At 45.3% G+C, this 26,193-nt stretch overlaps 1 protein-coding gene across 2 annotated transcripts; it reads left to right on the top strand.

The window, feature by feature from the left end:
* Positions 1–212: 212 nt before the first annotated feature.
* Positions 213–26,193, top strand: PAK6 (p21 (RAC1) activated kinase 6). Of its 2 annotated transcripts, none has more exons than XM_041469647.1 (9): positions 213–312; positions 9,623–9,831; positions 13,749–14,351; positions 17,478–17,969; positions 18,218–18,351; positions 21,035–21,161; positions 21,348–21,473; positions 22,124–22,258; positions 24,222–26,193. In XM_041469647.1, exons 1-9 carry the CDS (start codon positions 225–227, stop codon positions 24,387–24,389), a joined length of 2,082 nt encoding a protein of 693 aa, XP_041325581.1. In that variant the 5' UTR covers positions 213–224; the 3' UTR covers positions 24,390–26,193. The 2 variants fall into 2 exon arrangements, with proteins under 2 accessions (XP_041325581.1, XP_041325582.1); XM_041469648.1 differs by lacking the exon at positions 213–312 and adding an exon at positions 6,014–6,114.

Raw genomic sequence — 26,193 nt, 5'->3', positions numbered from 1 at the left:
GCCGTGCCACTGCCATGGATTAGTGTAATGATCTCACGTGTGTTGGCAGTGCCCGCCTGGGGTGAAGTGAGAGTGGAATAGTTCGGGGGGTCATACAATTTTTTTCTCTCAAGGGATGCTTCTGGAAGGGAAGAAAAACTGGGATCTGGATTCCTTTGGGAAGGAGTTTGCTTCATCTTTACTCCTATAGCCCAGCAACACCGTCCTCCAATCGGCTTTGCTGCATGACAGTGGGAGAGTTTACCTCCAGACCCTTCTTTCTCCTCTCCCTTGGAACTGTCCACCACCAGCATTGTTGCAGCAGGACTGCCAGTAAGATCTTGTGGTTTTTACTTTCCACGGTCTGTGAGGTGGGACAACGTGTGGGGCTGAGGTCTGGTATTTTAGCCAACTGACACTCAAGAGGATGGGGAATGTGGAGGGAAAATGCCTTGTTGAATCTCGCAGGGTGATGCTCTTAAAACCTTGGGGTGAAGAAGGAGTTAAAAATTATTCGGGATGATGCTTGAGAGAGCAGACAGCATGTCAGGAACATGCATACTCATCGCCTTTACAGGAGACAGAGCAATGTGTGCTCTTAAGTATCTTCTATCTGCAAGGACCCTCACCATACCTTACAGAGGTCTAGTTAAACCCTTCCTGTGTGTATTCCCAACCTTCTGGTGGCTGTGCTGGCCAGAATCCTTTCAGAACACCTCCTGAAGCTATGCTGGAGTACTCGTGTGGGGCTGGGTTGTGTGTGTTTTGGCTGGCTGAAAGTTGCCTAATCTTGTTCTATTTAAGTTACAATATACAGATTTATTGGGCATTTGTATTTAATTATTTTGTCAGGTAACCAGTGCATACAGGCAGGTATTTGCAGTGACAGAAAACAGTCCCGTCTGTTAATATTTGCTTTCTTTTTTGCCAGGGCATTACTGCTTTAATGTATTTGGGGACAGAGCACTGAAAAAACAGAAGAGCAATTTGTGTCTGGTGAGTGTGAGCTCTCAGGTGAAGCTGGGGGATGTATGGAAAGTGAGAGACCTTTGGCCACTCTTTGTCTGCTTTTCTGAGCTCTCTGTTTGGGTACAACCTGTCGGTCCCTAACACAGCTGCTGGGGAAGAGAAGCTGCTGCCTCGCTCTCTCTCCAGCCCAGTCCCACAGAAAAGTCTCATTCCTGATGGTGTGATGAAGCTTTATATTGTTTTTAACATTCAATGCTGCCTTGGTATGTACAGCCTGCATGCTGTGTGAACAATGATTTATGAGTCTAGAAGCAAAGCTGATCAAAAAGTGGAAAGTACTATCAGCAAATAGCTTGCTGGATTAGTAACCAGATGAAAAGCCTGCTCTGTGCACAGGGGCTGTTTCTGTCTAGCTGGGCATGAGTATGGATGTACCTGGGAAGGCCACCCTGGGTCCTGCTGCCAAGGCTTGCAAAGTGAGAAACAACACTGCTTGGTCACAAAATGATTTTCATTCCCAAGGAGAATGAAATTAAGGAGAATTCTTTAAAGTTTGTCTGTCCTGCCTCCAATCCAAAACAAAGAGCTCTTTTTAACCTACTTCTGTAATATGCTTAGGGAAATTCACAAGCAGAGAAAAGAGCTAAATATTTGTGTAAATTGCTTTAAACAAAATTGCTTAAAGCAGCTTGGACTAGCTTAGCCCAACTGCAAGTAAAAACATACAGCCAGGCTCTGAGTGCTGTATTGCACTTGAGGGTTTTTTGGGTACCCACAGGGGTACCTGCTGAAGTTCCATCCCATTCAGAGCAGTACATGTGCTCTGTACCTGGACAGGACACAAGTGAGCAGGAGTAGCTGAAGGCTCACCAGGAGTTGTGCTGCCCAGCAGAGAGCCCAGCAACTTCTGACACCTTGTCAGGGGCGGTTCTAGACTAGGGAGCAGCTTCCTTGTCTGTGGCACCAACACTGCTCCTGCACCAGTCTCACTGACTTTGAGTAACAATGTCATAGTGCAATGGAGTACAAAATCAGCACTTGGCTGCTACAGGTCTTGTTTCTAAGGCATTCCTCATTATGGTTTCTAAAGCTGCAGGATTACCATGTGGTTTGAGGACTAATGCACTGCCATTTGGTCTTACCAATGGTACTGTTGTTCTTAGACTGACCTTCCATTTGTCTGGCAAAAAAGAACAGTGGGAATGGAGGGTGCCCAGAGACTAAAAGTTGAAATTTATTTCCCTCAAAAATGTCTCAGGAAATTACACTTTTCCTAAGGCTCAGCCATTTAACTTGTAGTGTTAGTAATTAGATTGTTTTGTAATTAATTGATGAACGGAACGTGGCTGTAGCCAATAGCCGTCATTTATCTCGTGTTAGGAGTGCATCTCAGGTTTTAACATACAGAGAGCTGTGTGAACACTCACAGTTGTGGCAAACAGAGCAGGGTAACTGATATTCCCTGGGAGAAGACTTGTCTGTTGTAATTTAAATTTGCATCTCAGTGTTGGCAGCAGTGAGCAGGAAGGCACTGAGAGTCAGGCAGGTTGTGGGGTTAAGCAAATCTGTCCTTCCATGTTTTGGGGGGCACTGCCTGGGCTGGAGTTTTCCCATCAGTTATCCTGTGGGGATAACACAAGCTCTCTCTTTGGGAGAACATGATGAGCATAACTAGGGACTGAGATTGTTTAGTGTTGGCTGGAAGTTTCACTCTTGCGTCTCTATACTTGGGTCAACTGGGGAATTGCTGGGGTGTTCAGCCCTTTGCTGTGCTACTGAACAAGTATGGTGATCTAGGATGGTGGTCACCAGTGCCTCTGTTGGGACAAGTCTGCTTGTGAGAATTCAGCCCTGCTCCCTGACTCTTCCTGCATACAGTAAAATCTGTGCTGTGCCCATCTGCACACGGAGCTGCAGCTTCCCTCTTGTAACCCCACGTGCCAGTGGCAGCTGGATCTGCGAGCTGTGCAAGAGCACTCTGAGGTTCCAGGGCTCACATGGAGCCGCAGGATGTGGCGCCCAGCATTGCAGCCCAGTGCCTTGGCTCCTTCCCCTGCCATGTGACCCCACATGCCAGATGTGGCCCCTTGGTTTGTCCCAATGTAACCTCTTGTCTGATTGTAAGATGTTGCTATTCATGTGAATTTTTGGAGACAGACCCTTAAACGTTCTTATTCTAATCTTGATAGTACTTTTATGCTGATTTTGAATGGATCTGTCACACGAGACAGTGGAGAGTGAAGCCCTGAATCCATCAAGCCCTGTCTTGAAGCTCTGTGGTGCTTTGGATTAACAGCAAAATACAGCAACCTGTTTTTAACCCTGATGCATCCTTTATGCCAAAATAATGTTGGAAAATCCATGTGGAACAATGCAGCTGCTCTTTGGACAGGGGAGAGGGAGGGGTATAAATGTGAGGTGAGTGTCAGAGGTGCAGCACAGTGTGGCTTGGTATAGCCAGAACAGGACACGAGCCACATGAATCACGTAAAAGGTGGGGGAGAAGGGTCAGAGTTGTTGTGGCTTTGGTCTCAGCCTGGTGACCTGCAGCACACGTCCCGCTGGCTCTGCGTGTCAAGGACACAATGAGTGAGCCGCCTTCCCTGGTGCTGCAGCAGTGTTTGGTGGCTGTACCCTCACACACTGAGCCCAAGGGGGAAAGGCTGGTCTTGTAATGAAGGCACTGAACTGCAGCTGAGGTTTGGGTGTGATTTCTGTCTACGCTGCTTAGTTCTGTCAAGGCTTCTGGACCTACGTGCTGGTGTCCAGATCAAACCCGTGGTCAGAGCGTCTCTTGTCCTCCACTGGGGCTCTGCACCCAGGTTTTCTCTCTGTGGAAGCCTGGCTGTGTTGGGCCTGGATCTGGCCTTGATATAAAGTTAAAAAGCAGCCAGGAGACATAGCTGGGAGATGTTGTAGATCTGCTCATCTAGACATAGGTGGGAAGAAACAGGGCTAGTAATTTTTTTTGTCTCATCTGCAAATGAGGATAATCATTCCCTTTCCTCACCTTTAGTCTGTTTAGATGAAACCTCTAGAGGGTGGGGCCTGACTTCAGAGACAGACACAATGGGATGGTGACTTCAGCTGGGATTTCTAGGGGACTGTAAATAATGGAAAACTTTGTTATTTGTTAAGGGATAAAGCCCATTAGCATTTGGGACATGCCTGTGCTGGTTTTGGAAAGTTCAAGAGGTCTTTTCTTTGCAAGTGCTTTTATATATGTCCCAGAATGAATTTAGTATGGTATAACTAAAACACATCTAAAAGTATGTAACCCAGCAGCGTCCCAAACAAGCTGAGCAAATAGGCGTTCACTGGGTTTTAGTCCTAATTTATGAGCAAGGAAATGGAGCAGGGGAGAGAGAGGCAGCACCTTCAGACCCTGCTCAGTGGAGGCACGGCCAAAAAATGTCAAGCCAGTTGTGCTGTTCTTCTCATTCCTCAGAAATAAACCCACCAATATAACAAATATGTCTCTCCCTAAGCTTATTTCTAATGTAATATTAATCTGTGCTCTCAAGTGTGTTTGGGCAGGATTTAGAGCATTACATCAGTTTGCTGTGCTGTTGCTTTGCTCCAACATGCAGCTTTGCCATGGGGGGCTGGTGAGGGAGAAAGGAATAGAAGGAAAGGACTTGCAATGAGGAAAGGGATAGCACAGCTGGGAAATATCCACTCTTCCTTGAGGAGGAAAAAAAGTACTTCAACCAGTATTTCTGAAACTAGAATTGCAGACGAATGCAGAAGGTGTCAGGGCAGTGCTCTCAGATACTGTTTCAGATTTTGGACCACTTGGCTTTTCTTTTTCCCTTTCACTGACCCTTGTTGCCATTCCTTGCTGTGTGAAGTCACATTTGGGTTTGACAGCTCTTCAGGGACCTAACCTGTCATTTTCCTTTATTTGCAAACTGCTATGATTGTTTATGGCTTGTAATAAATACTAAGAGTGTTGCAAACCTCAGGAAGGCAAACATGAGTATTTTAGAAGGTATGGGATGCAGTGAAATTCCATGTGTGCATATTCACACATACATTTGTGTGAACACATGCATATGACATGCATGGATAATGGCCTAGTTAATCTGCAATCCATTTCAAATGCAGCACATGACAGTGACCTGAGTAGCAGAGTATGGAAATACATTTTTCCTTTTAATTGCTGTGTTCTCTGGGATCTTCATCTTCCTACTGCAAACTCAATCTGCATATTGCAGTTCCTCAGGTCCTGTAGGAAGAGTTCTCCTTCTCTCCCTCTCCTCTTGGAGCTGGCCAGAGCAGTTTGGCAGATCAGCTGTGGGAGGACTTGGAAATTATGGGAATGGCTTTCCTGAGCCCAGGGACCAAGCGTTATCTCTTGTCCGGGGCAGGAGGAATGTAGGGAACTGCGTCCAGATCTGCGATAGCGACGCAATGAGCTGATGAGCGAGTTCAGTGCTGCAGCAAGGAGGGGGAGGGAGAGCTTATTTTTAACTGGAAACTGCACAAGTGAGACTGAAGTAGCTCTGTGCTGCCGTGCTATCATCAAGTGCATGTGTGAGTGAGGGAGGGAATGAGCACGGGTCCGTACGGCGCGGTGTCCTAGTGGAACGTGTGGCTGGACGTGAGCAGGGTGGAGGCAGGTCGGGTGAAAAGGCAGTGCACGCTGCTGCCTTTGTCTGGGCGTTGGAACGAGCCACTCCTGATAACATTTATCTACTTCTTCTCTTTTTTTTTTTTTTTTTTTTGCCCCCCCTTTTAAATTTTTTTTTTTTCTTTTTTTTTTTTTTTTTTTTTTTTTTTTTTTTTTTTTTTTTTTTAATTCTTCCCCTCCGGGTGATGTTGCTTCTTTACTGTGCCCTCCTCCTCGGGTTGCCTGTCTTCCAACCATTCCTCTCTCCCTCACTAACACTCATTCCCCCTCCAGCCTTAATCTTCCCACCCCTTCCTCTCATCTGAGGCTGACCCCTCTCTCTTCTTGCCCCTCCTTCCCAGTTGATCCCTCCCCCTGCTCTGGATCTGCTGGCTGTGGGATTTTTTCTCGTGCTCGCTGGCAGATGTGACAGCTTTTGGAACTGTATCATCTAGCAACAGCTATATCTGGAGTTGAAAAACCTAACGTGGTTTCCCAGGCAGCAGGAATGGATCGCTGAGAGAATTTCAATCTCCGACTGCTTTTGTCTTGTGGTAGTGACTTTTATTATTTATGTTTGTGACATTTCTTACAGTACAGTTGTCAGCACTGAATGAAAGACTAAAGTCTAGTAGATTATTATAAAATCAGTGTCACAGTATTTGTGTTGTTATATTAAAGGGATGCTGTCTATGTTTAAATACAGGTTTGGCTTGATTTACAAAGTCTTATATGCATAAAATGTTCTTATTCATTTCTCACTGACTTAGAAAAGGCCTGGTTTTATGTGTTTTATTTAACAATAAACATTCTTTAGCTGGGTATTGGAAATACAAGTAAATAGATCTTGCATGAAAACCACAAAGTGAAAGGAGACTGGTTAAATACAGACCTCCTCAATGAGATGCAAAACCTACCAAGATTATTAGAATTCATTGGATTTCAAATAACTATTTTTAGTGTATGTATTTCATTTGATCCTAATGCAGTTTACCTTTAAACCACCTGTCTGATCTCTTTATAATCAGGGATTGATGCTGACCATGTAGAGCAAATACCATTGGATGCCCAGGGGTGTGTTGTATTTGGAGCTGATTACATTTTGTTGTTTTTAAGCTGTCTGTTTTAATCCAATAAGGTAGATGCAGGCCATGCTAACCAGTCACTTAAAACTGACCATGAACTCAGTAGGTGCTCCTTTCTGGGTTTTGGAAGCATGCTTTTGGCTATGGGATCCAACTGTAGTCCACATGTTGATTGTCAGGGATAGGGATTTTATGTAAATATACGAATGTAGTGTTGTGTTTATACTTCTGCAAACTGGGATGGTGAAATAGAGCCACTCTTCTCGTTGGGGCCAAAATATCACCTGGGCTTTAAAATTTTGCATTTTGAAATACTTAAGCCAGAATCATTTTTGTTATGGGGAAATGCCTGACATGTTCAGAAAACCATTGATGCTACAAGTGCTAATGATTGTGGCATTTGTAACACCCTGCTTTACAGGACCCTTTGCCACATGAAGCACTTAAAAACCAAACTTAAGACTGTCTGCTGTGCCCTGGGTATCCTCTCATTATGAAGCTGTAGGAATAGGAGTAGAAGAGTTACTAGTAGAAATCGTATGATCACTGGGATTGCTGTGGCTGAGTCAAGGTGGATCAAGGAGCTGTCATAACTCACATGTAGTCAAGGATTCAGAGCTGAACCACTTGCTGCAATACTACAGAGATACTCCCTGCTTTCCTTGGAGGCTCTTAAGCTCCTCAGCAGCTCCTGCTGTTGGTTTGAGCACTACTAACACCACGAGCTATTAGAGTATCTTTCCTTTCTGGGATTGTCTGCACTTTTTTTTCCTTAAAGAATTGCCCTCTGACTTTAGTCTTGATTATTAGCTAATAAGCAGCACCTAAGGGGCCTGAGAGATGAATCACTGTGTTTGAGGAGCTGCAATACAGACCTGGAGCACAGACACCCTTCCCATAAGCTCTCCATTAAGATGTATTTGGGTTTTCATTGGAGCTTGTTCTAAGCAAAGATTATTCTGAAAAATCTCTTCTAGGCAGAGCAGTTGCTTCCAGCCTCTTTTGTAAGCTTTTTGGGGTTTTTTTCTTCCTTTCCTAACCTTTTGTTTTCTTTTTGACCTGTGAGGTATCTTTAGTAGGCTACTGAAATGAACAGTGCACGTGAAGTTGGTGTTTCACCAAGGATGGATTGCATGAATGGGGGATTAGATGGAGCAAAGGTCCTTCTCTGCCATACAAACACTTCCTGTCCCTGTGGCTGCAGCATCGTTGTAACCAAACTGGGAGCCATTGTGTATTGAATTTTCAAGACCCCAGTCTAGCACCAGGGAGCCAAGTCATTGTTCAGGTGGCGGCTGCACTTTGCTCCCTAAACAAGTTTAGAGTGGGACAATCTGGAAAATGTTTGACATAGATTTCACGGTGATGTGCTGATTTTGGAGACTGGTGTCCTCCAGAAGTGTGTTCACGTTTACACCGCAGCAAGTTATCTCTCTATGTGGTCTGTCTCTCTGACCCTTGTAAATATTTATTCAGCACAAATAGTTGGAAGCTGAGGTCCTGTACAGGGGAAGAGTGACTGCTACAAAGTTGAAGATTAAGTGGCAAAAATCCTCAGCCTGATGTCAGGGAAGAGATGGCATTCATGGCTGTAAGCAGTGTTAGTGAGAGGTAAATGCCAATAGAACATTGTCTGTGGAAAGGGAAGAGCATACAAATATTGTTATTTTTGTTTATTGGCAGATGCCAATTGCTTTAAAAAACCTGTGCAGCTTTTTCCTAAAACAGTGAATAGAGTCGAAGAACATTTCAGAGGAAAAGGGACCTTGAGAGGTGCAGCCCAACCCCCCTGCTCAAGGCAGGGTCAGCTTGGAGGGTCAGGCTGGATTACTCAGGGCTTTGGCTTTGAGAGCAAACCCCTGAGGATGGAGCCTGCCCAGCCTGTCTGGGCAGGCTGCTCCAATGTTGGACTCTCCTGGTCACAGGAAAACTTTTCCTTCTATGCTGTTGGGACCGCTCCTGTTTTGATTTATGCCCGTCTCTCATTCCCAGGTGAAAAACCTGGCTCTCCATGGAAAATCTCCTTACCTCACCCTATCTTCCCTGTCTGGTTTTTGTGGAGAGGTTGTGTCAATCCACTGCAGTCCTCCAGCTTTCCCACCTCTTGTCTGCATGCAGGACTCTGGTTCTTCCTTTTCCTTCATATCTTCCTGATTTCAGAAAGATCCAATCTCTGAGCTTTCTGTCTAAGTATCTTTTTGGGTTATAAATTTGTTTATAGATTCTTATTTCAGACTTTGAAGTCTCCTGTATTTGGGTGTATTTCAGTGTTAGGTGCTTCTGGCTTGTTGCACTTGCGCTGGCTGTTCACACAAGCTGTCTCTCTCAAGCCCCCAAGGGAAAAGAAGTCTTAGTTTTTAATTTTAGCTTCTTCAGCTACCTGCTGACAGAGTTTGATTTCCACCTACTATCTCCTCTCTCCCTCCTGAGCCCTCTGTCGAAGCAAGAAAAACTGAGATCCAGAGTCAGTCTCTGGCAGCTCTTCCTTTGGCAACAGCTCTGCTGTCTTTAAATGGGAACCAAGTTGATATTACTTACTTGGAGTAAGCAGTGAAAAGAAAACCGAGCCCTGTTCATTACCACCTTAAATTTCAGGCTTGTGGTGGAATCAATGCTGTCTAACTGGCTGGACTCCAGAGCCATTTAATGTAGGTATAAGCAGATAAAATATAAATATGTATCTCTTAATTACTTTTCAAATAGTTTTATCAGGCAATATGAATTTGTAGAAATAAGGAAAGTCACCAGAAATCCCATCTGAGCCATGAACCTGCAAGGTGGCCTTGGGCAAAACCATTGCTGTCTTGGTGCCTGTTTCCTCATCTATAAAAGCAGGTGATCAACTCTTGATAAAGTGCTTTTCACTGGAAAATGTTCTCAATACAACATAATTAAATCATAGAATTGATACCTGATTTTACTGCTTGGGCACTTCAGCCCTGGACAGGCACTGACCGTGTTGCCTTCTCCCCTTCAGGCATCATGTTCCGTAAGAAGAAGAAGAAACGCCCGGAGATCTCGGCCCCGCAGAACTTTGAGCACCGTGTCCACACCTCATTTGACCCAAAGGAGGGCAAATTTGTGGGCCTGCCACCTCAATGGCAGAATATTCTGGACACGCTGAGGCGCCCCAAGCCAGTGGTAGACCCTTCGAGAATCACAAGGATGCAGCTCCAGCCTATGAAGGTGAGGGAGGCAGACAGTTCTTTCCTCTTCCTTGGGGAGTTGCCTCCAAATTGAGGCACTGCTTCTGGTGCCCCATAAATGGGACTAAGGGTGGTATCTGTATGGAATTCAGTGGATTGCAAGCTTTGATAGCCCATGGTGATATTAACTTCATCAGGAATAAGAACAGTAGGATCCTTACCTGTTGTTGTCGTCACTGTTGAAATAAGCAGCTGGCTGCCTGTCATGGGGCAGTGATGGGGACCTGTGAAAGCTCCTGTGGTAGCTGACGGGAGCCAGGAGGCTTTCAGCTGTTGGACAGGAAGCCAAGAGAAGAATTTTTGGAGAGACCTGTTTTAGAAGGTTGTCGTTCTCCTGCGTGAGCAAATTTGGCTGGTAATTAAGTTGCCAGGGAAGCCTAAGTGGGAGAGAGAGAAATGTAGCACTGCCTTGCAGTTCATGGACAAGTGAGGACCACAAGGACTAAATTAGGGTCTGGGCTAAAATGGTAAATAAACCAGCACTTTAGTGGAAAGTGGGACATAGTAATGGGACAATGTCCTTCAGTAAGGAAAAATAAGTGATTCCTGTAAATGGGTGGGTTTAGATGGCTGCTGGTCCTGGCATCTGGAGACTGTGTAAGTGACAGCAGGAGCATGCTGTAGGAAAAGGCAACTTCGTGGTGACCTCTCAGGAAAGGAAATTAAAGATGGTGACAGAAATATTGTGCTTGAAATCGTGCTTGCTTGGGAGAAGTTTTTGTTCCCAGTTAAAAAAAAAAAGCCCTGCAGGGGTCTAAAAATTGAAAGGTGTGTTGTAAAACAGAGATGTAGCTACTTGGGTTTTAGGAGGGATATAAAAAAGAGTTGGCCATCTGATGAATATATTTAGCTTTTTGTGTACAGGTGCTTAAAGCATTGAGAATAAAGGGGACTATATTTGGTTTAATGTAAGCTTCAGTACATAGTCAAACCTGCCAATGAAATGGCTCTTCAGGATCTTTGAGCAGAATGCTGGTTTATAAAGGAAAAACTTGCTTAGGAAGAATAGGTAAAAAAAAAAAATAAAGGCAGGAGGTATTACTTGGTGTCCTAAATGTGCTTTGAGGTTCAAAATGTAGTAGAGGATAGGAGCACAATCCAGAGGAGAGATAAAATGTGTAATAAGAGACCAACTTGGTTAGATCGGGAGCTCTGTAATGAGCTTAAACTGCGGGAGGATTGCTCAGAAGGGTGGAAACTAGGTCAAGTTATAAAGGGCAAAGAGAAAAGAAATTCATGTAGGAGCAAAACTGGAAGGGCAATGCACAAAAAGAAATGTTATTCTCAAAGAACATAAAGGGCACTAAGGACATGTGATGAGTGCAATGAGAAGGAGAAGAAGGATGAAGGAAAGAACTTTTTAGCTGCTAGCTTTGGAAGTAAGTTAACAGATGACACCGTGAATTCCTAAGTATTTAGTGATTTTTCTCTGGTTTTCATTAAGTGTGATCAGTGGGCTGACAATTAGCATGAGGATGAAGGGATGAGAATGCAGGCCAGAATAAGAAAAGAACGGGAACAGAAATGAGACTTAGCTAAGAAGTTCCATATTTTCAAGTCAGCTGGGCCTAATGAAATTCAAGGAATTGCAAATCAGTCAGAATAATTTCTGTCCTCAGAAAGAGACTGGAACAAATAAGCAAGTAATCTATTTGCAGCCACTTCCAAGGAGATAGCAGGGTAATAGCTGGCAGCCAGTATGGATTTATCAAGAAAAGAATCACGTCAAGCAACTCAATTTTCATTAATCACAGGGTAGGGGGCTTTGGGTCAGGAGAAGTGGTAGCAGTCCCCTGTATCTTGACTTCAGTGAGGCTCTGGGCACTGCACCGATAGTGTTTCCAGACCAAGCCAAGTTTCCTTAAGTATTAGGCCAAGGATGCTCAAAAAATAGTGAGGCATCACTGTTGAAACAGACATGTGTGAAACAGAAGTGTGTGAAGAGATTTCCTGGAGTTTGCCCTGAGCCTTATGTGGTCGGGACTTTCATGTCTGACTTACTAAACCCAAGAATGGTAAAAGCATGAAAGGAGGTGCAAATCCTAAGAGAACAAGGACAGAATAGCCAACAGGCTTTAAGAAAACCTGAAGAATCATCTTAAACTGACACTGTTTTTCCCAGTAATTTGAAATGCAAACACTCTACAGACTGCATAACAAAGCTTGACTGTTTCTGGTAAACTCTATTTGAATTAACTCCGGTTCAATGATACCAGTCAATTAGATTTTTTTTTTTTCCCCCCCCAAGTGCTAGTTGGCCAAGCCCTTGTATCTAGTCCTGGATTAAATTATCAGAGCAGTGCCTGGGTTTGTGTGTGGTTTATAAAAAGATGCTTTTCTTGTTATAATTTCTCAGTTTTGGTCAGTAAGGTATGAGCTATGTAAGAGCACTCCATATACATTTGGCTCAAATTTGGATGTTTCCTCATTAATCTGTTGCAATCCTTAAACACAGCAGCAAAACAAGATTAACTCCCATCTTCCCTGTCTGCTGGGGCTAGGTCTGATTTCATGGGAGTGACTTGAGAGTAATTCTAGGGAGTTTTAGCTAGAAGGGGAGAACTGCAGTGGATTTTCTGGAGAGGCCATAGCATGTTGTTGGAGGCTTCTTATTTTGAGAATACTCATGTCTTTCTGGAATTAATTTTGTCCATTTTGGACAAAAAGTTCGTGTCCCGAGCACATTGTTCTGTGACAGCAGCTAGGCTGTGGAGGAAGGGGGATGTGTGTGTGGTGAGAGAGTAGGAGTGAAGACCAGAATTTCCAGCTGCAGCTGGTGTGTGTGCACCATGGAGTGAGTTGAGTTGTCCTTTCTTCACCTTGTTGAACAAAAATCTTCTGTTTTGCCTTTCATTCTCAGACGCTGAGCAAACCAGGTGCTCGTTTGTGCACTGTGGTAGTGTTCTCTTGAAATTACTGGAGCTACTGTGTTGCACCAGCTAAGTATTAGTCTCAGTGTAATTAATTCAGCATGTTTAGAAGATCCCTGGAGCTCAGTTAGCAAACAGGAGATTGCTGTCACTCCAGGGAAGGACTTTCCTCAGGCAGAGGTTCATGAAAGTGTAGGAGTGATCCTGTGCTGCAAATTTCTGTAGAGAAATGAAATATTTTGGTTCCCAGCACTAGAAAAGCTTCTGTAAGCTTTTCAGTTCCAGGAAAAAAAAAAAGGTAGAAGACTACATAATATACCAACAGCTTCAAGCATCCTACTGTACAGAGCTGGTGCCTGTTTGGATGGAAGCCTTGTTCTTCAGCGTTTGCTTACAAGGCAGTTGTGAGCTGCTGTGACCCTTTGTTCATAGTTTTTAATTATAATAGCTTGGCAGAGCAAAGCAGGGAGGCAGAGTTGGAACAGCACAGTCTGCACTGGTCAGGATTGGGATGTATTAGCAGAAATTGTAGAGAAGCAGACTGAGGGACGCTGATTACAACGCTATTGAGAGTGCTTCAGGGGAGAGATGAACCTTGTGTTGGCACAGCAAAGGAGAGTTTTGCAAATGGAGCTTGCAGCATGCTGGAACTTCTGAGAACTAATATTTCAGGAGCTTGGTGAGTGCATTAGTGATGTATGTAGTGCCACACAGTTTCAGCGCAAAAAAGCCAGGAGTGTTGAAATATCCCACTTTTGCTCTAATATTGTCTTTTAGAATGTGAGCACAACAGCAGAATTGGCTGTTCTGGCTGACAGCACTGCTGCTCTCACTGTGGGATGTAACCCAAGGACTTTTTTTTTCCCCTCAGTAAAGGACAATGAAACAAAAGATGAAAATTGGTAATTTTTCCTGAATTCCTTGAGTTGTCTTTGGCTATATGTACAAAATCTAACCTTTGGCAATACAGATTGAGCCTTGATTCTTACAACTCTGACTTGTTTCTCACCTTCCCTGTGTTTCCCAGACCGTGGTGCGGGGCAGCACCGTGGAAGTGGAAGGTTACATCTCTGGGTTGCTCAATGACATCCAGAAGCTTTCTGCCATCAGCTCGAACACTCTGAGGGGCAGGAGCCCCACCAGCAGGAGAAGAGCCCAGTCCCTTGGGCTCCTGGGAGATGAGAGACCCCCAGACATGTACCTTCAGAGTCCTGAAGGAGACTGGGCAGACAAGTATGGGAACTACCTCAACTGCAACGGTGGGTCCAAGGTGGCCCGGAGGCAGACCATGTGGCCAGATTACAAATCCCGCCTGGAAGGGCAGTCTCATCCCAACGGGATGGTGACAAAAGCCCAGTCCCTGGGGCCGTCGGAGTTCCAGGGCGCCGATGGCAGCTGTCTGCAGCGCACCTCTGGGCTGCCGCAGGTGCCCGCCGTGCTGGGGGAGAGCGAGACTGCAATGAAGAGCCCGGAAGAGGGCTGGCTGCAGCGACAGCCCAGCGCCAGACCCGCGGGGGAGGGCAGCCCCAGCTCCAAATCACGGGAGAACAGCCTGAAGAGGAGGCTCTTGCGCAGCGTGTTCCCCTTGTCCAGCAGCTCAAACAAGCCAGGCCCTCCCCTGCAGATCAAGGTAAGAGATATTCACTGGACTGCAGTGTTGACTTTACAGTTCCAGAGGTTACCTATGCAGCCAATTTAATTGCAAACATTGGGCAACCATCTGTTCTTGTTATGATTAATGTTGGAATCAAAATAGTCCTGAGCAGAGGAAATGTGTGGTCCGCCCGAGCTTCACGAGATGCTGCAAGGCACAGCTCAGGATGGCAGCCAGATCTCCAGCAGAAGGTTTGGTGGAGCTGCAGGAGTGTGGGCTGGGAAGGATGAGGGGTCTTAATCATTACCTTCTGTGAGGTAAAGGCATAACTGCAATGCCATTCTGCTGGCCCCAAAAAGCCTTTGCCATTTGGGAAATTGCCACGATTTGCATTAGCAATGTGTTCTTCTGCCTGTGCAAACCAGAACTAACTCGGGAGAGTGTGTTGGTTATAGCTATATCTGCCAGGCCACTACAGCAGCAGGGTTTGCATCAGCACCCACGGTGCTGTCACACAGGAAGTCAGGCTGTTGGATTTTGTAAAGGGTGGGACAGCTCATAGCTACAGCTCCCCCAGGAAAGCTGTCCTGAATGGATGACTCATTTCTTGTTATACTGAAAATCTCTGGTTCCTGGTACTGGATAGGAAATGCAGCCATTGTTTCTTTTCCATTCTGGGCTGCCCCAGCATCCATCGTCTGTGCATGGCTTGTATGGTGGCTTTAAAGCTGGTGCTGGGCCAGGTTGATTCCCAGCAGCTGTGAACCGTGAGGACGATGACAGGAACCACTGTCCAAACCAACCTGACTGTTCTGAAGGGTGTTGCAGGGAGATGTCTCTAATCCAGCTTCTTGCAGTTTGTATAAGGATCCAAGGCTTTGGGCACAGTGGGTTTCCTTTCCAAGGGAGAGATTTTGAAAGAATGCAGTCCTTGTTTAACACAAACTGCACTTACTGCTGTCTCAGTGGCTCTGGGCTGATCTACACTGCTTCGAGGCCTGTCCCCTGAGTACCTAGAGCTGGCCACTTTTGTCATCCCCAGAGTGTCTTTGCCATGCTCAGCACTTCCAGGAGCAGGACCAGAAGTTACCAGCCAAGTGGATGTGCTTGGGAGTGTGTGAAGTCCAGCTGTCTGTCAGAGGAGAGGAATAGGGAAGACTCCTAAGACTAATCTATCTCCCTACTCCAGTGAGGGATCTGTGCCATCCCTGGTTGTTGTTTATCTAAGCTGTTCTTACCAGCCTCTGATGATGAAAACTTGGGTCTGCTGCTCTAATGGAGCTGATGATGTGTAAGAAGTATGTAATTGGAGATGAAAGGGACAGGGATATAACTGAATCATGGAATCCCAGACTGGCTTGGGTTGGTAGAGACATCAATGTCCGTCAGGTTCCACTAGACCAGGCTGCTCCAACGTGGTCTTGAACACTTCCAGAGATGCAGCATCCGCCACTTGGCTGGGTAGCTGGCTGAAATGGGAAGGTGGTGCCTTGAAAAGCACCATGGTAAGTTTGAGCGCACCTTCCTTATGAAGGGAAGGAATGGAAGAGCCAGCGACACCTCAAAATGTCCCAAGACAGAAAACATGTACATGGGGACTGACAGATTATAGGAGCAGGAAATAAGACTTATATGTGGTTAAGCAAACCTGTGTGAACTTGCATGCATGTTCTGTGCCCTTCTGCATGCTCTGGGTTATGTAAAACGTGCGTTTTTTTCTTTCTCCTGAGACAAAACAAGATTTGGGAAGTAAATTCTGTGTTGCTGTGAGCATGTTAGCACAGGACTGCAGGGGTGGAGCTGGTGTATGGGGAGGAAGGAGCTCCTGATGAGCAGTTGTGTTTGTGCTGTGCCCTGATGCTGCTAAATCGTGTTTTCCAGGGCCTCTCTGTGTGTGAGGCTTATGCAGATTCTGCTCTTGACAAAAATCCTTGATTAAAACCCAAAGTGCATAGAATTAAATCCTACACAATTATTCACTGTCTGAGACAGGGAAAATGAGTGCTCTTGTAAAAAATTCTCGATTGGCAGTTTTCAGTTCCCATGCCCATATTATTAACTTTATTAATAATCTCTCTGAATTGTGAGAGAGAAAAAGCTTTTTGCTTTGAAGTTTCTATTTTGCCCTGTAATATAAATGATGGGCTTGCTCTTTCTGAAGTTGCTTCTTTGACAGATCTACTATTATTTTGCATATATTTATATACATATACTATGTATATTTTACATATACATATGTACGTATATAATGTATTTTGTACCCCACCTGCTAAATGTTGTTGATTTTAATTAGTCAGCATTTCCAGGGTGAGTATTAGCACGACAATATTTATCCTTCCTGGCATGGGAATGCATATCCTGAAGCCACATTCCCACAGGCTGTGATCTTACTACATCTACACTAAATAGGGTTGGGCCTGCTTGTCATTTGAGTGGGAGGTCTCAAAAAACCTCGAGCATTGCTAATCCAGATTCACGGCAGGTCAGTTTTAAGCCAGTGAGGTGGCAGGTGGCTCTGTGTAGCTGGAGTCTGACATTGGTTGCCTCCAGCTGTCCTGGTGCCTGGTGCTTTTCCCAAAGTGGAGAGCTAATTCCATGCCTGATCGACAGGAATGCTCTGCAGGTACCAGTGGAAAGTGCAGAGAGTGTTTTCAGTAGGCAGAGTGTAATTACCCAAAGGGAATTAGGCCAAGACTTCAAAGTGATTTACAGCCTTGGCATGAATCCCCTTTCCTTTTATACAAAGGAAGATCAGAGGCATGGAGGGATAAAGGATTTTCAATTCTCTGCAGCACAGGTTGCCCCTGATTTTTGGTGGCAAGGTTGGAATGCTTTTTAGCAGCTGGGGTTTTTTTCTGTGGGTTTTGTGTCTTGGTGGTTTTTTAAAAGCATGTTCCCTTTAAACTGCCTCAATTTGGAGGCTGCTAAAGCGTAGCACCCATTCCCTAAGGGATTCTTGAAGATGTGCATCTAAGGAGATCTTCATCCAAGCCATGTGTTGGGCAGACCTGGAGACAAGAACCTGAAGCTCTTGATTCCAGTCTGCTCCTAGGTGTGTTAGGGCAGAGTGGGATGACACAGAACTGATTCCTCACCTCTCTGCTTGTTAATTCAACCATTACTTTGTTTCTCCTCTCACTTTCCTCTTTGTTCTTCTTAAAGCCTAATGCTTTCTTCAAGCCCCAGCAGTGGGGTTCCCCCCACAGCCCTGCAGCCAAAGCCCAGTCTCTCCCTCCAGACCAGCCTGCCTCCGAGTTCCCCAGGATGATCTCCGAAGCTGGGACCCCCCAGAAATCTCCAACAGCAGAGAAGGCTGTGGCAGTGCCACCAGGCAGGCCCTCCCCAGCAGGGTCCCCCAGGAACCGGCAGACCCAGACCAGTTCCAGCAACCTCCACCTGCCCCAGGACTCTGCTGGGAAGGGGCAGCCAGCCAGCGAGGACCCTGTGGTTGTGACTCACGAGCAATTCAAAGCTGCCCTCAGGATGGTTGTGGACCAGGGAGATCCCAGGACATTGCTGGAGAATTACATCAAGATTGGGGAAGGCTCCACAGGAATCGTGTGCATCGCTCGGGAGAAGCACTCGGGGCGCCAGGTGGCCGTGAAAATGATGGATCTGAGGAAGCAGCAGCGCCGGGAGCTCCTCTTCAATGAGGTGAGGGTGCTGAAGACAGGGGGATCCTGCTGTCTGCAGAATCTGTTGGAACAATCAGTGTGGCAAAAGAAAGGGAAGAGCAGGATCATCTTCCTTTTAGTAGTGTTATGCTCATACCAAGAACAACTATTGCTGAGGGGATGGAGGCTCTGCACTGTAGTTACAGGGCTGTGTGTGCTTATTTGGTTGGATAAGATGAAGTTGGTGAGTGATTTTGTGGTGGTCACTTGTCCACTGTGGTTTTACAGGTGGTGATAATGAGGGACTATCAACACGTCAATGTCGTGGAGATGTACAAGAGCTACCTTGTGGGAGAGGAGCTCTGGGTGCTGATGGAGTTCCTGCAGGGAGGAGCCCTCACAGACATCGTGTCTCAGATCAGGTATAAAGCAAAATCCCAGACATCAACATGGCAGAGCAGGGACAGCAGAATGGGGATTTCTGGGACAAATGGGTTTCCTCAGAGATCTTGTGTTTGCAGTGCTCTAAAACTACTACAGTTTATAACTGTTATCCATTTTGAATATGTGATAATACTTCTGATGCAGAAGGGACTAATTTAAAGTACTGATCCCTTTATATACCCACTAGTCATCTCCTTGATGACCTTCCCTGTAAAACACAGTACTCATAGAAAGTGTTTACTATATCTGTTGAATCCTGGCCAGGACCTTCACTGAATAAGTGTTAAAGAAATAGTTTTCAGTAGTGCAACCTTAGCCACAAATTCAACCTCACTAACTCCTCTGGAGAAGTGCAGCAGAGCCTTGAGATCTGGACTCCTTCCCAAATTTCATTGCCTAAAGATAGCAACTACTGGACACTCTCCTAAATTTGTTTCCTTATCTACACTGCTTCATATTCAATAGTACCCAAAGCATTTCTGTAGGGCAAATAAGTTGTTCTCAGATGGCCTCTGGTCCTTTTCAGAAGGTGTTCTGATGATGCAGTTATGGTGATTGTGTCTTACCCATGACTCTGGAGCACTGCTGACTCTGGAGTCCTGCTTCAGAGCTGTCCTGCAAGGCTGGAAACTGGGACAGGGAATGCCAGTGGAAAGGCTGACCAAGAAAGTGTGTAGGATGAGAATTTATTTTTGGAAGATTCAGAATCTTAACTGGATTACAGTTAGGCAGTATTGCTAGCACTAATTGTATTCAGTTTTTAAAAATTCCTAGTATACCTTTAGTTCATATACATGCTTTGCCTAGGTCCTGTGGTGGGTTTAAGGCATGTACCTTACTCTACTTGGTGGCATGTATCTTGCTCTGTTGGGTTCTGAGTTTTGGAAGCACAATTTTGACAGGCATCAAGAGCCGCATTGTCCTCTGTAGCCACCACAACCCCACCTGGAAGAAGTGTCCTGGAAACACTTATCTGGGCAGGCCCTTCCAGAATTGAGTTCAGAGGCATTTCAGGGTCTGCAAGCCAGCATTTAATCCTGAGGAGTGCTCACTTACAGCTTACAGGGCCAATGAAACTCTTGTAGCTCTTGGCTAGTACTGAATTACAGATAAAAAGTTATTAAGAGGTTTATGAAGAGTCTGTGTATTTATATCCACCAGTGAGACCTCAGCCTAAATTTGTTTTAAGAAGCTGCTTTTGAACCTGTTAATGAATGTTTTGGGTTTTTTCCCTCATGATGGAAGAAGGATCTGTTATAACAGTAACATTAATCAGAAGTAAGCTGCAAACCTTTATCAGTTTTTCCCAGGAAGGAAAATGCCATCATTGCAGTCATTAAACTTTTGCTGAGGGGGATAAGTGATTTACATCTCCAGGAGTGAGGTAATCCTTCAGTAATCTGTTTTACACTGTGCAGTCACTTGACTGAAACCAAATTCCATACGTGACAGGGTGAAAGTACACCTCTTGTGATCTTCTGGAACCACAGGGCTTTCAGGTGCATCAGCTGAGGCACTATGAAAGGAAAAGCACTGTTCCTAAAGGCATTGGGTTCTGTGCTGGGAAGTCCCAGGTGTAGCCTTTGTCCCTCTCCCTTTTCAGGTTAAATCATAAAGGCAGAAGTAGCCCCCTGACACCCTTCAGATTTAATTGCCGTCAGTGTGCCACAGTGCAGCTACAACCTTGTAGCTGTCCTGGTTTGGAACAGTAAGGTATGGGATGCCAAACAAGCAGCACAAGTGTAGATTTCTCAGCTGATGGTGTAGGAATTGTTATGGATTTAGAAGGTACTGTTCACTACACAGTTCTGCCTTCTGAATGCTTTCTTCTCCTTAGGCTCACTTGCAGATCCAAATTTGAGGACGTTTCATTTCTGTCCTCAACCAGGGGTTGTTCAGAACAACTGCTAGAGATGGGCTGAGAATCCACAGTACTCAAATTGGGTACTTCAGCTATTCTTTGAAATAATTTACTTCTAGCACTGCTCAGTGTAAACATGCAGAGCTGTCACTGTCCCCAGGTACAGGAGAGAATTTTCATTTCTACCGTTTTCACTTGATTGTGAATGTTTTTGTGTTGCTATTCTAAACAGCAGCAGCTTCTAAAGAGAGGGTTCTTGGGGCTCATATTCCATGTGCTAACAGTGGTACAAATTAGTAGTGTCTTCCCTGCTTGCCTGTGCTGCCTTTAGTTAGGTGTGAGTGTCCCCCAAGTGTCTGCAGGAAACACCTAAAGGATCCTAAAGGATCCCTATATTTGCTGTCAAATTATGCATTTGGATGTTTTGTGGATACAGTTGCACAATAAGCCTTGTGAATAATGTCTTTACTGTATTTGCTTAAAAAAAGCTGTCTCACCAGTTACTGCAGCACCTTGGCATCAAGCAACACTGCTGCCTGTCAGAACTGCTTGAAACAGCATCTTGCAGAATGAATTTGGGTACAGAATTTGAAGTGCAATTTCTCGGTATTAAACCTATGAAAACTTAAAAGTTGTCAACCATCAAGTAAAAATGTTTTCCTCAGTAACAGACATAGAAGAATGGTGAAGGTGAGATGGTGATTGTCGTAGGGAACCAAAGTGTCTGTGTTTAAACCCCTGTGCCCCTGTGAAGGAGCACTGTGCTCTGCACAGTTTAAGTCCCCTGTCTCTAATTGCAGGCTGAATGAGGAGCAGATTGCCACAGTGTGTGAGTCGGTGCTGCAGGCTCTGTCCTATCTCCACTCTCAGGGGGTCATTCACCGAGATATCAAGAGTGACTCCATTCTTCTGACGTTGGATGGCAGGGTGTGTTTCCTCAGACAAATTGTTTCCTGTCTTCTGCTGCTGCAGCCTCTGTCTCTTACTTCCTTTCTGTTCCAAATCCCTTGTTTTCCCCTCATCCTCTTACTTTTCATATTTGTCTGTGGTGGTGTTTCCCTCTGTTTTGTTTAAGGCTTATTTTTAAGACTGGTTGCTTTTCTCTTGGTACAGGTCAAACTCTCTGATTTTGGCTTCTGTGCTCAGATCAGTAAAGATGTACCTAAAAGAAAATCCCTGGTGGGTACTCCTTATTGGATGGCTCCAGAAGTCATTGCAAGGATACCATACACTACTGAGGTAAGGGACCGCTTCCCTAATAGCAGGAGAGAAGTAATATTCTGAAGTGTCATGGGAAAATAACTACTGGCTTTTCTAGGAAGTCTCTAGATTCTATTTAGAAAATAAACCTAACTATGACTACAGCTTTGATGGTGATGACATCAATATTTCCTAAATGAGTAGAAAACCAGATTGTTCTGCTTCTAGGAACAAGGCATCAACTTTTTCTATTTTTACACATAAAGTTTGGCCCAGACTTGTATCTACTGTGGACAGATGTGAGCAGGGAGCAGCCTGTGACATTATAGGGATCAGTAAATCAATTCCATAAAGGAATGGGGGGGGAGATGTGAGCTCTGAGAGGCTCACCTCCGAGAAAGCAGACATGAGAACTCTGGAGTTCTGGGCAGGTGGCAGTAGACTGACTAGTTTTGTTTACCAACCAGCCAGGTACAAGCAGTTACTTGCACACCTTTACATGTTGCAATACCAGCATGGCTCAGTTCTGGGTGCAAAATTGACTTTGTTAAACTCCTGTAAGGAGCCCAAAAGCATGAAGGGCATCAGTGTTGGACTCTCTTGGTACCATTTGTGGTCTTTGTGAAAGCAACAAAACAAGGACGGATTCCTCTGGAGTGTGTGTATTGATGTGACATTGTCTCCCACAGGTGGATATCTGGTCCCTGGGGATCATGGTGATAGAGATGGTAGATGGAGAACCCCCCTACTTCAGTGATTCTCCAGTCCAGGCAATGAAGAGACTTCGTGACAGCCCTCCTCCCAAACTGAAAAACTTCCACAGGGTGAGCGTGCTGCTAAGTACTTGTAAGCCTGATGGTTATCATGGGCAAATATCTGTATCAGCTGTTCCCAGTGCAGCTGGCTGTGGAAATGGTCTTGCTAGGACATGTTTCTTGGGGAACAGCTTTGGCCTCGGGGTCTTAGTGGCTGCAAGCTGCTGCTGACAGCTGGTGGCTGCTTTAGGAAACAGCCCTGGCAGTGCGAGGGTACTCTCAAATGGAGAGTGCAGGTCAGAGCTGCTTCAGGTGGACCCAGCAGTTCCCAGCTTACTGATATTGATTGAGTAGCTTATCTTCCAGGGAAGGGAGCAGGAGGATCCCTGCTCTTAGGAGTTTTCAGCTTCATGGCCTTCAGTACTACAAAGGATGCGTTATGGTCAGAGCAGGAGAGCTCAGGACTGATGCAAACTCATGGAGACACCGCAATAGCTCAGAAGATGAACTCGGCTCCATGGTTTCTTAGGAAAAAGAATCAGTGACATAAGAAGTAGTGATCACCTTTCAGTGCCCGCTTAAAGAAGTCTTCCTTTCATTCCATGCCCAGCCTCTGAGATCAAACAGCTTCTGCAGCATCCTGAGCTACCCAGCCTTTCCAATTAATCAGAGCATCTGCAGCTGCTAAAACTGAATTATTTAAGAGAGTAGACTGCTGAACTAACAGCACACACTCCAGCATCAACAGCTGTTCTTTCCTTTTTGCCTTTGCAACACTAATTAAAATTTCACGGTCACATTCTGGACTTGGTGCTTGCCCTCCTTGGGCAGTGTAAAACCATCTTGGTCTGGGTCACGCCTTCCTTGGTGACGTGGGCATGCCACAGGCTGTGACAGCCCGAGCTGGTTACGGTCTTGCTCTGCTCCACTTTGTACTGGGAAGCAGACTGGCTCCCAGCAGACCTCTGATTTACAGGCTGGTGAGCATCCTCTCCAGTGTCCTGCTGGAGTGCAGCTCCAGCTGTGGATCCAGCTCTCCATTCTGGTGTTTTGGTGCCAATTTATGGTTCACTGTGGTCAGTGACTACAATTCTGGGGGCAGTAGGTTAAAGGGATGCCACCTAGGATAATCCCTGCTGCATTGCTAAAACATGGGCAGATTTATACACAGGGATACAGGCTGGATCCTGGCACTTGTCCTGAGCTGTGCAGTGCCTTCTCTGGCAATCCCAAGTGAAGTCATCCAAAGGGCTCCTGAGATGAGTAATATCTCAGTGTGAACAGTATTTCAGGATCTAGTAAGGGAATCAGAGCTGGGGAAATGCCCCCAGTCTAAACTGGATATAATTATCAGCATTAAAATAAATAAATATATGGCAAGATAATTTTTTAAAATTCCATTTTAATGATGCAGAGGATTAAATGAGCCAGAGATGTGCAGGGTCATGAAGTGGTGCTTGGGGCTGGCTACTTACCAGACTTTTACACCTCTTCCAAAGGACAAACCTGTGAGGTCATTCAGCTTGTTGTTACTGGTGCTGCAGCTCCTTCATCTTCTTGTACCATTAGCATGAGGGTCTTTCAGGCTCTCAGAACTGAGGGGAGAACTCTATTTAACTACCTTTCCATAATCTGTGACCAGTAAAAGAATGGATTGATGCCCCCTTCCCACCCAAGTGATGTGCCCAGGTAGCAGGAGTCCTGCAGAGTTTTTCAGGTGAAATCCAGAAAAGTTTAAGTGACAAAGTGGGAAGCAGAAGTAACCCAAATGGAAGGATGTGGCAGGCAATCTTAGCTTAATTGACTGTATCCCATTCAAAAGAAAGCAACCTAAGAGTAGTGCTTAGCAGTAACAGAAAGTTATGTCCATAGCATAAAAAGCACTTGACCTGTGTCACATTGCTGGAAAAACAGGGATACAGATTGGGTACGTGCAAGATCCTTTTAACCACACCCACCTTGGCAGCCTGGTGTTGCATGAGCTGTGCATGGTCCCTTTGCAGGGTTGACTTGGTTGGTTGCTTTTTCACAGACCTCCCCAGTTCTGAGAGACTTCTTGGAGAGGATGTTGACACGGGATCCACTGGAAAGAGCAACGGCACAAGAACTCCTGGATCACCCCTTTTTGCTCCAGACAGGACTTCCAGAGTGCTTGGTGCCCCTTATCCAACAGTACAGGAAGCGCACCTCCACCTGCTGACTTTATAGGAGGGGAAACTCTAGGGAAAAGGAATGTTTATAAAAAAATATATAGAAAAAAGTAAGAGCCCAGGCAGTCTCGACCTGTGAATGGTGCTTGGAACTTGCCAGTGATTGTTTTGGAGGACAAATGTGAATCCTGTCCATGCATCCTCAGCCTTCTGTGGCTTCTCCTTTGCTGAAGACAATCAATACAGACTAGATCTGAGTGAGACCAAGTCTGTCTCAAGGATAAAGCGGGTATTCCATGGCTTGCGGATCGCTGCTGCCGAAGGATGGCATTCGAAAGTGGAGTGTGAAGTTGTGTTTCTGAATGTCTGTGGGTTTCTGCACACCCAGGCTGCTGACTACTGAGCTGGAACGATATTTCCCACTTAGAAATGTGATCTTTGTTTTCTTCATTGTGCACTGGAGCCATGAGCTGACTCACTTTGGGGCACAGACCCCTTTAAACTCTCAATGCACAAAGACTTTTTTTTTTCCTCTGAGACCTTTCCACAGATTATTTTAATTTCCCTTGGTTAAATATGGACCTAGAAACCTGCACACACTTCCTTAGGGAGCAGATATGATATGTATATATTTGTTTTAAGTGGCTCTCTTGCATCAACATGCTTCTCTTTTGCTGCAGAATGTGTATGGTTTAGTGGTCAGTCTTGAATCCATTTCATGATTTTAAACTTTTGGAGGGGGAAACCTTTGGATATGGTCCTCAAAGTGGACCGTATGAAGACCAGGTGCTCTTACCACCAGGATCTTATGGTTAAAAATTCACCATTTGCAACACTTCGTGTGCTGGTTGGAATGTGAACAGCATGTTCCTGTGGCTTGCTTTTCCAGTCCTTTCTCCCTGGAGAGGCTGAGAAGTGCTGCCCTGGGGCAGTTATTGGGTAGCGTTTTGGGGATGCTGTAGGAGACCAAATGGAAATATTTGAGCTATCCTGCATATCCCAGGATTGATTTTTGTGTTTGTGTGCTGCTGTCTGGTTATGGGTCTGCCCTTCCCCAACAGCCCTTTACATCTGGAAGGTTTCTGGTTGTCTAAACAGCTCTTTCAGTTATTTTGACGTAGTTTTAGGTATTTTGTATGCTGCACTCTCTGATCAGTGAGATCCTCAACGTAATTGGACTCTAGGTCGGGATTAACATTGTACAGTGATGGTGTGTGTTGTTGTGAGGTCTCAAGAATATATTTGTAGATGTGGAGCTGGGATCTTGTTTTGAAACTCCAGATACCAAGATTTTGGACTTTTAGTTATTCTCAGGACAGTCCTGCTGTCTCAGAAACTGACCTCAGAACTGGGTTTTCTTCAGAAGATGTTCATAACCTCTGTCCTCTGCTATTTGCTCCAGCTACAGATCCTGCTTCAAAATTGAAGCCGTGGTTGATTACTTGAAGTAATTTGGGATGGAATTCATCTGCACTGTTGCCAGCCATCAAAGGGCAGGCACCCAGTCTGCAGAACGTGTAGGTTGGCTCTGTAGCCCATGGGGAGAGGAACACCCCTGGGGGAACACCTCCAGAGGTGGTTCATCCCCTTGGTTCAGACACCTGCTGAAGGACAAAATCACTCTCTCTCTCACCCGTGGCAGGTAGAGAGGTCATACGGGGTTTCTGTAGACTGGATGTCTAAGTTTAGGCTGATGGAGTTGGTTGAAATTAATTCATTAAGCTCCTTCTTAGCTGCACTGGAAATTTTTTGATGTAAAATGTTTCTGTATTCCAGATACATTGCTTTTTTTTTTAATGCAAAAAAAGCAGGGCTTGGAAAAGATTTATAATTTGAAACAAAACAGTCCTGCTC

This window comes from Pyrgilauda ruficollis, unplaced genomic scaffold, assembly GCF_017590135.1.
Source record: "Pyrgilauda ruficollis isolate IOZ18807 unplaced genomic scaffold, ASM1759013v1 scaffold239, whole genome shotgun sequence".
In the NCBI taxonomy this organism is placed as follows: domain Eukaryota; kingdom Metazoa; phylum Chordata; class Aves; order Passeriformes; family Passeridae; genus Pyrgilauda; species Pyrgilauda ruficollis.
The sequence above is the reverse complement of the archived record's forward strand: the minus strand, read 5'-3'. Positions and strand labels throughout refer to the sequence as shown.

Bases quoted from the DNA above. Each gene is read 5' to 3' on its own strand.
- PAK6 (XM_041469647.1), top strand. From the start codon at position 225: ATGACAGTGGGAGAGTTTACCTCCAGACCCTTCTTTCTCCTCTCCCTT. The intron at 14,352-17,477 runs GTAAGAGATATT...TTCTTCTTAAAG, and splicing joins GCCCTCCCCTGCAGATCAAG to CCTAATGCTTTCTTCAAGCC. The intron at 22,259-24,221 runs GTGAGCGTGCTG...GCTTTTTCACAG, and splicing joins AACTGAAAAACTTCCACAGG to ACCTCCCCAGTTCTGAGAGA.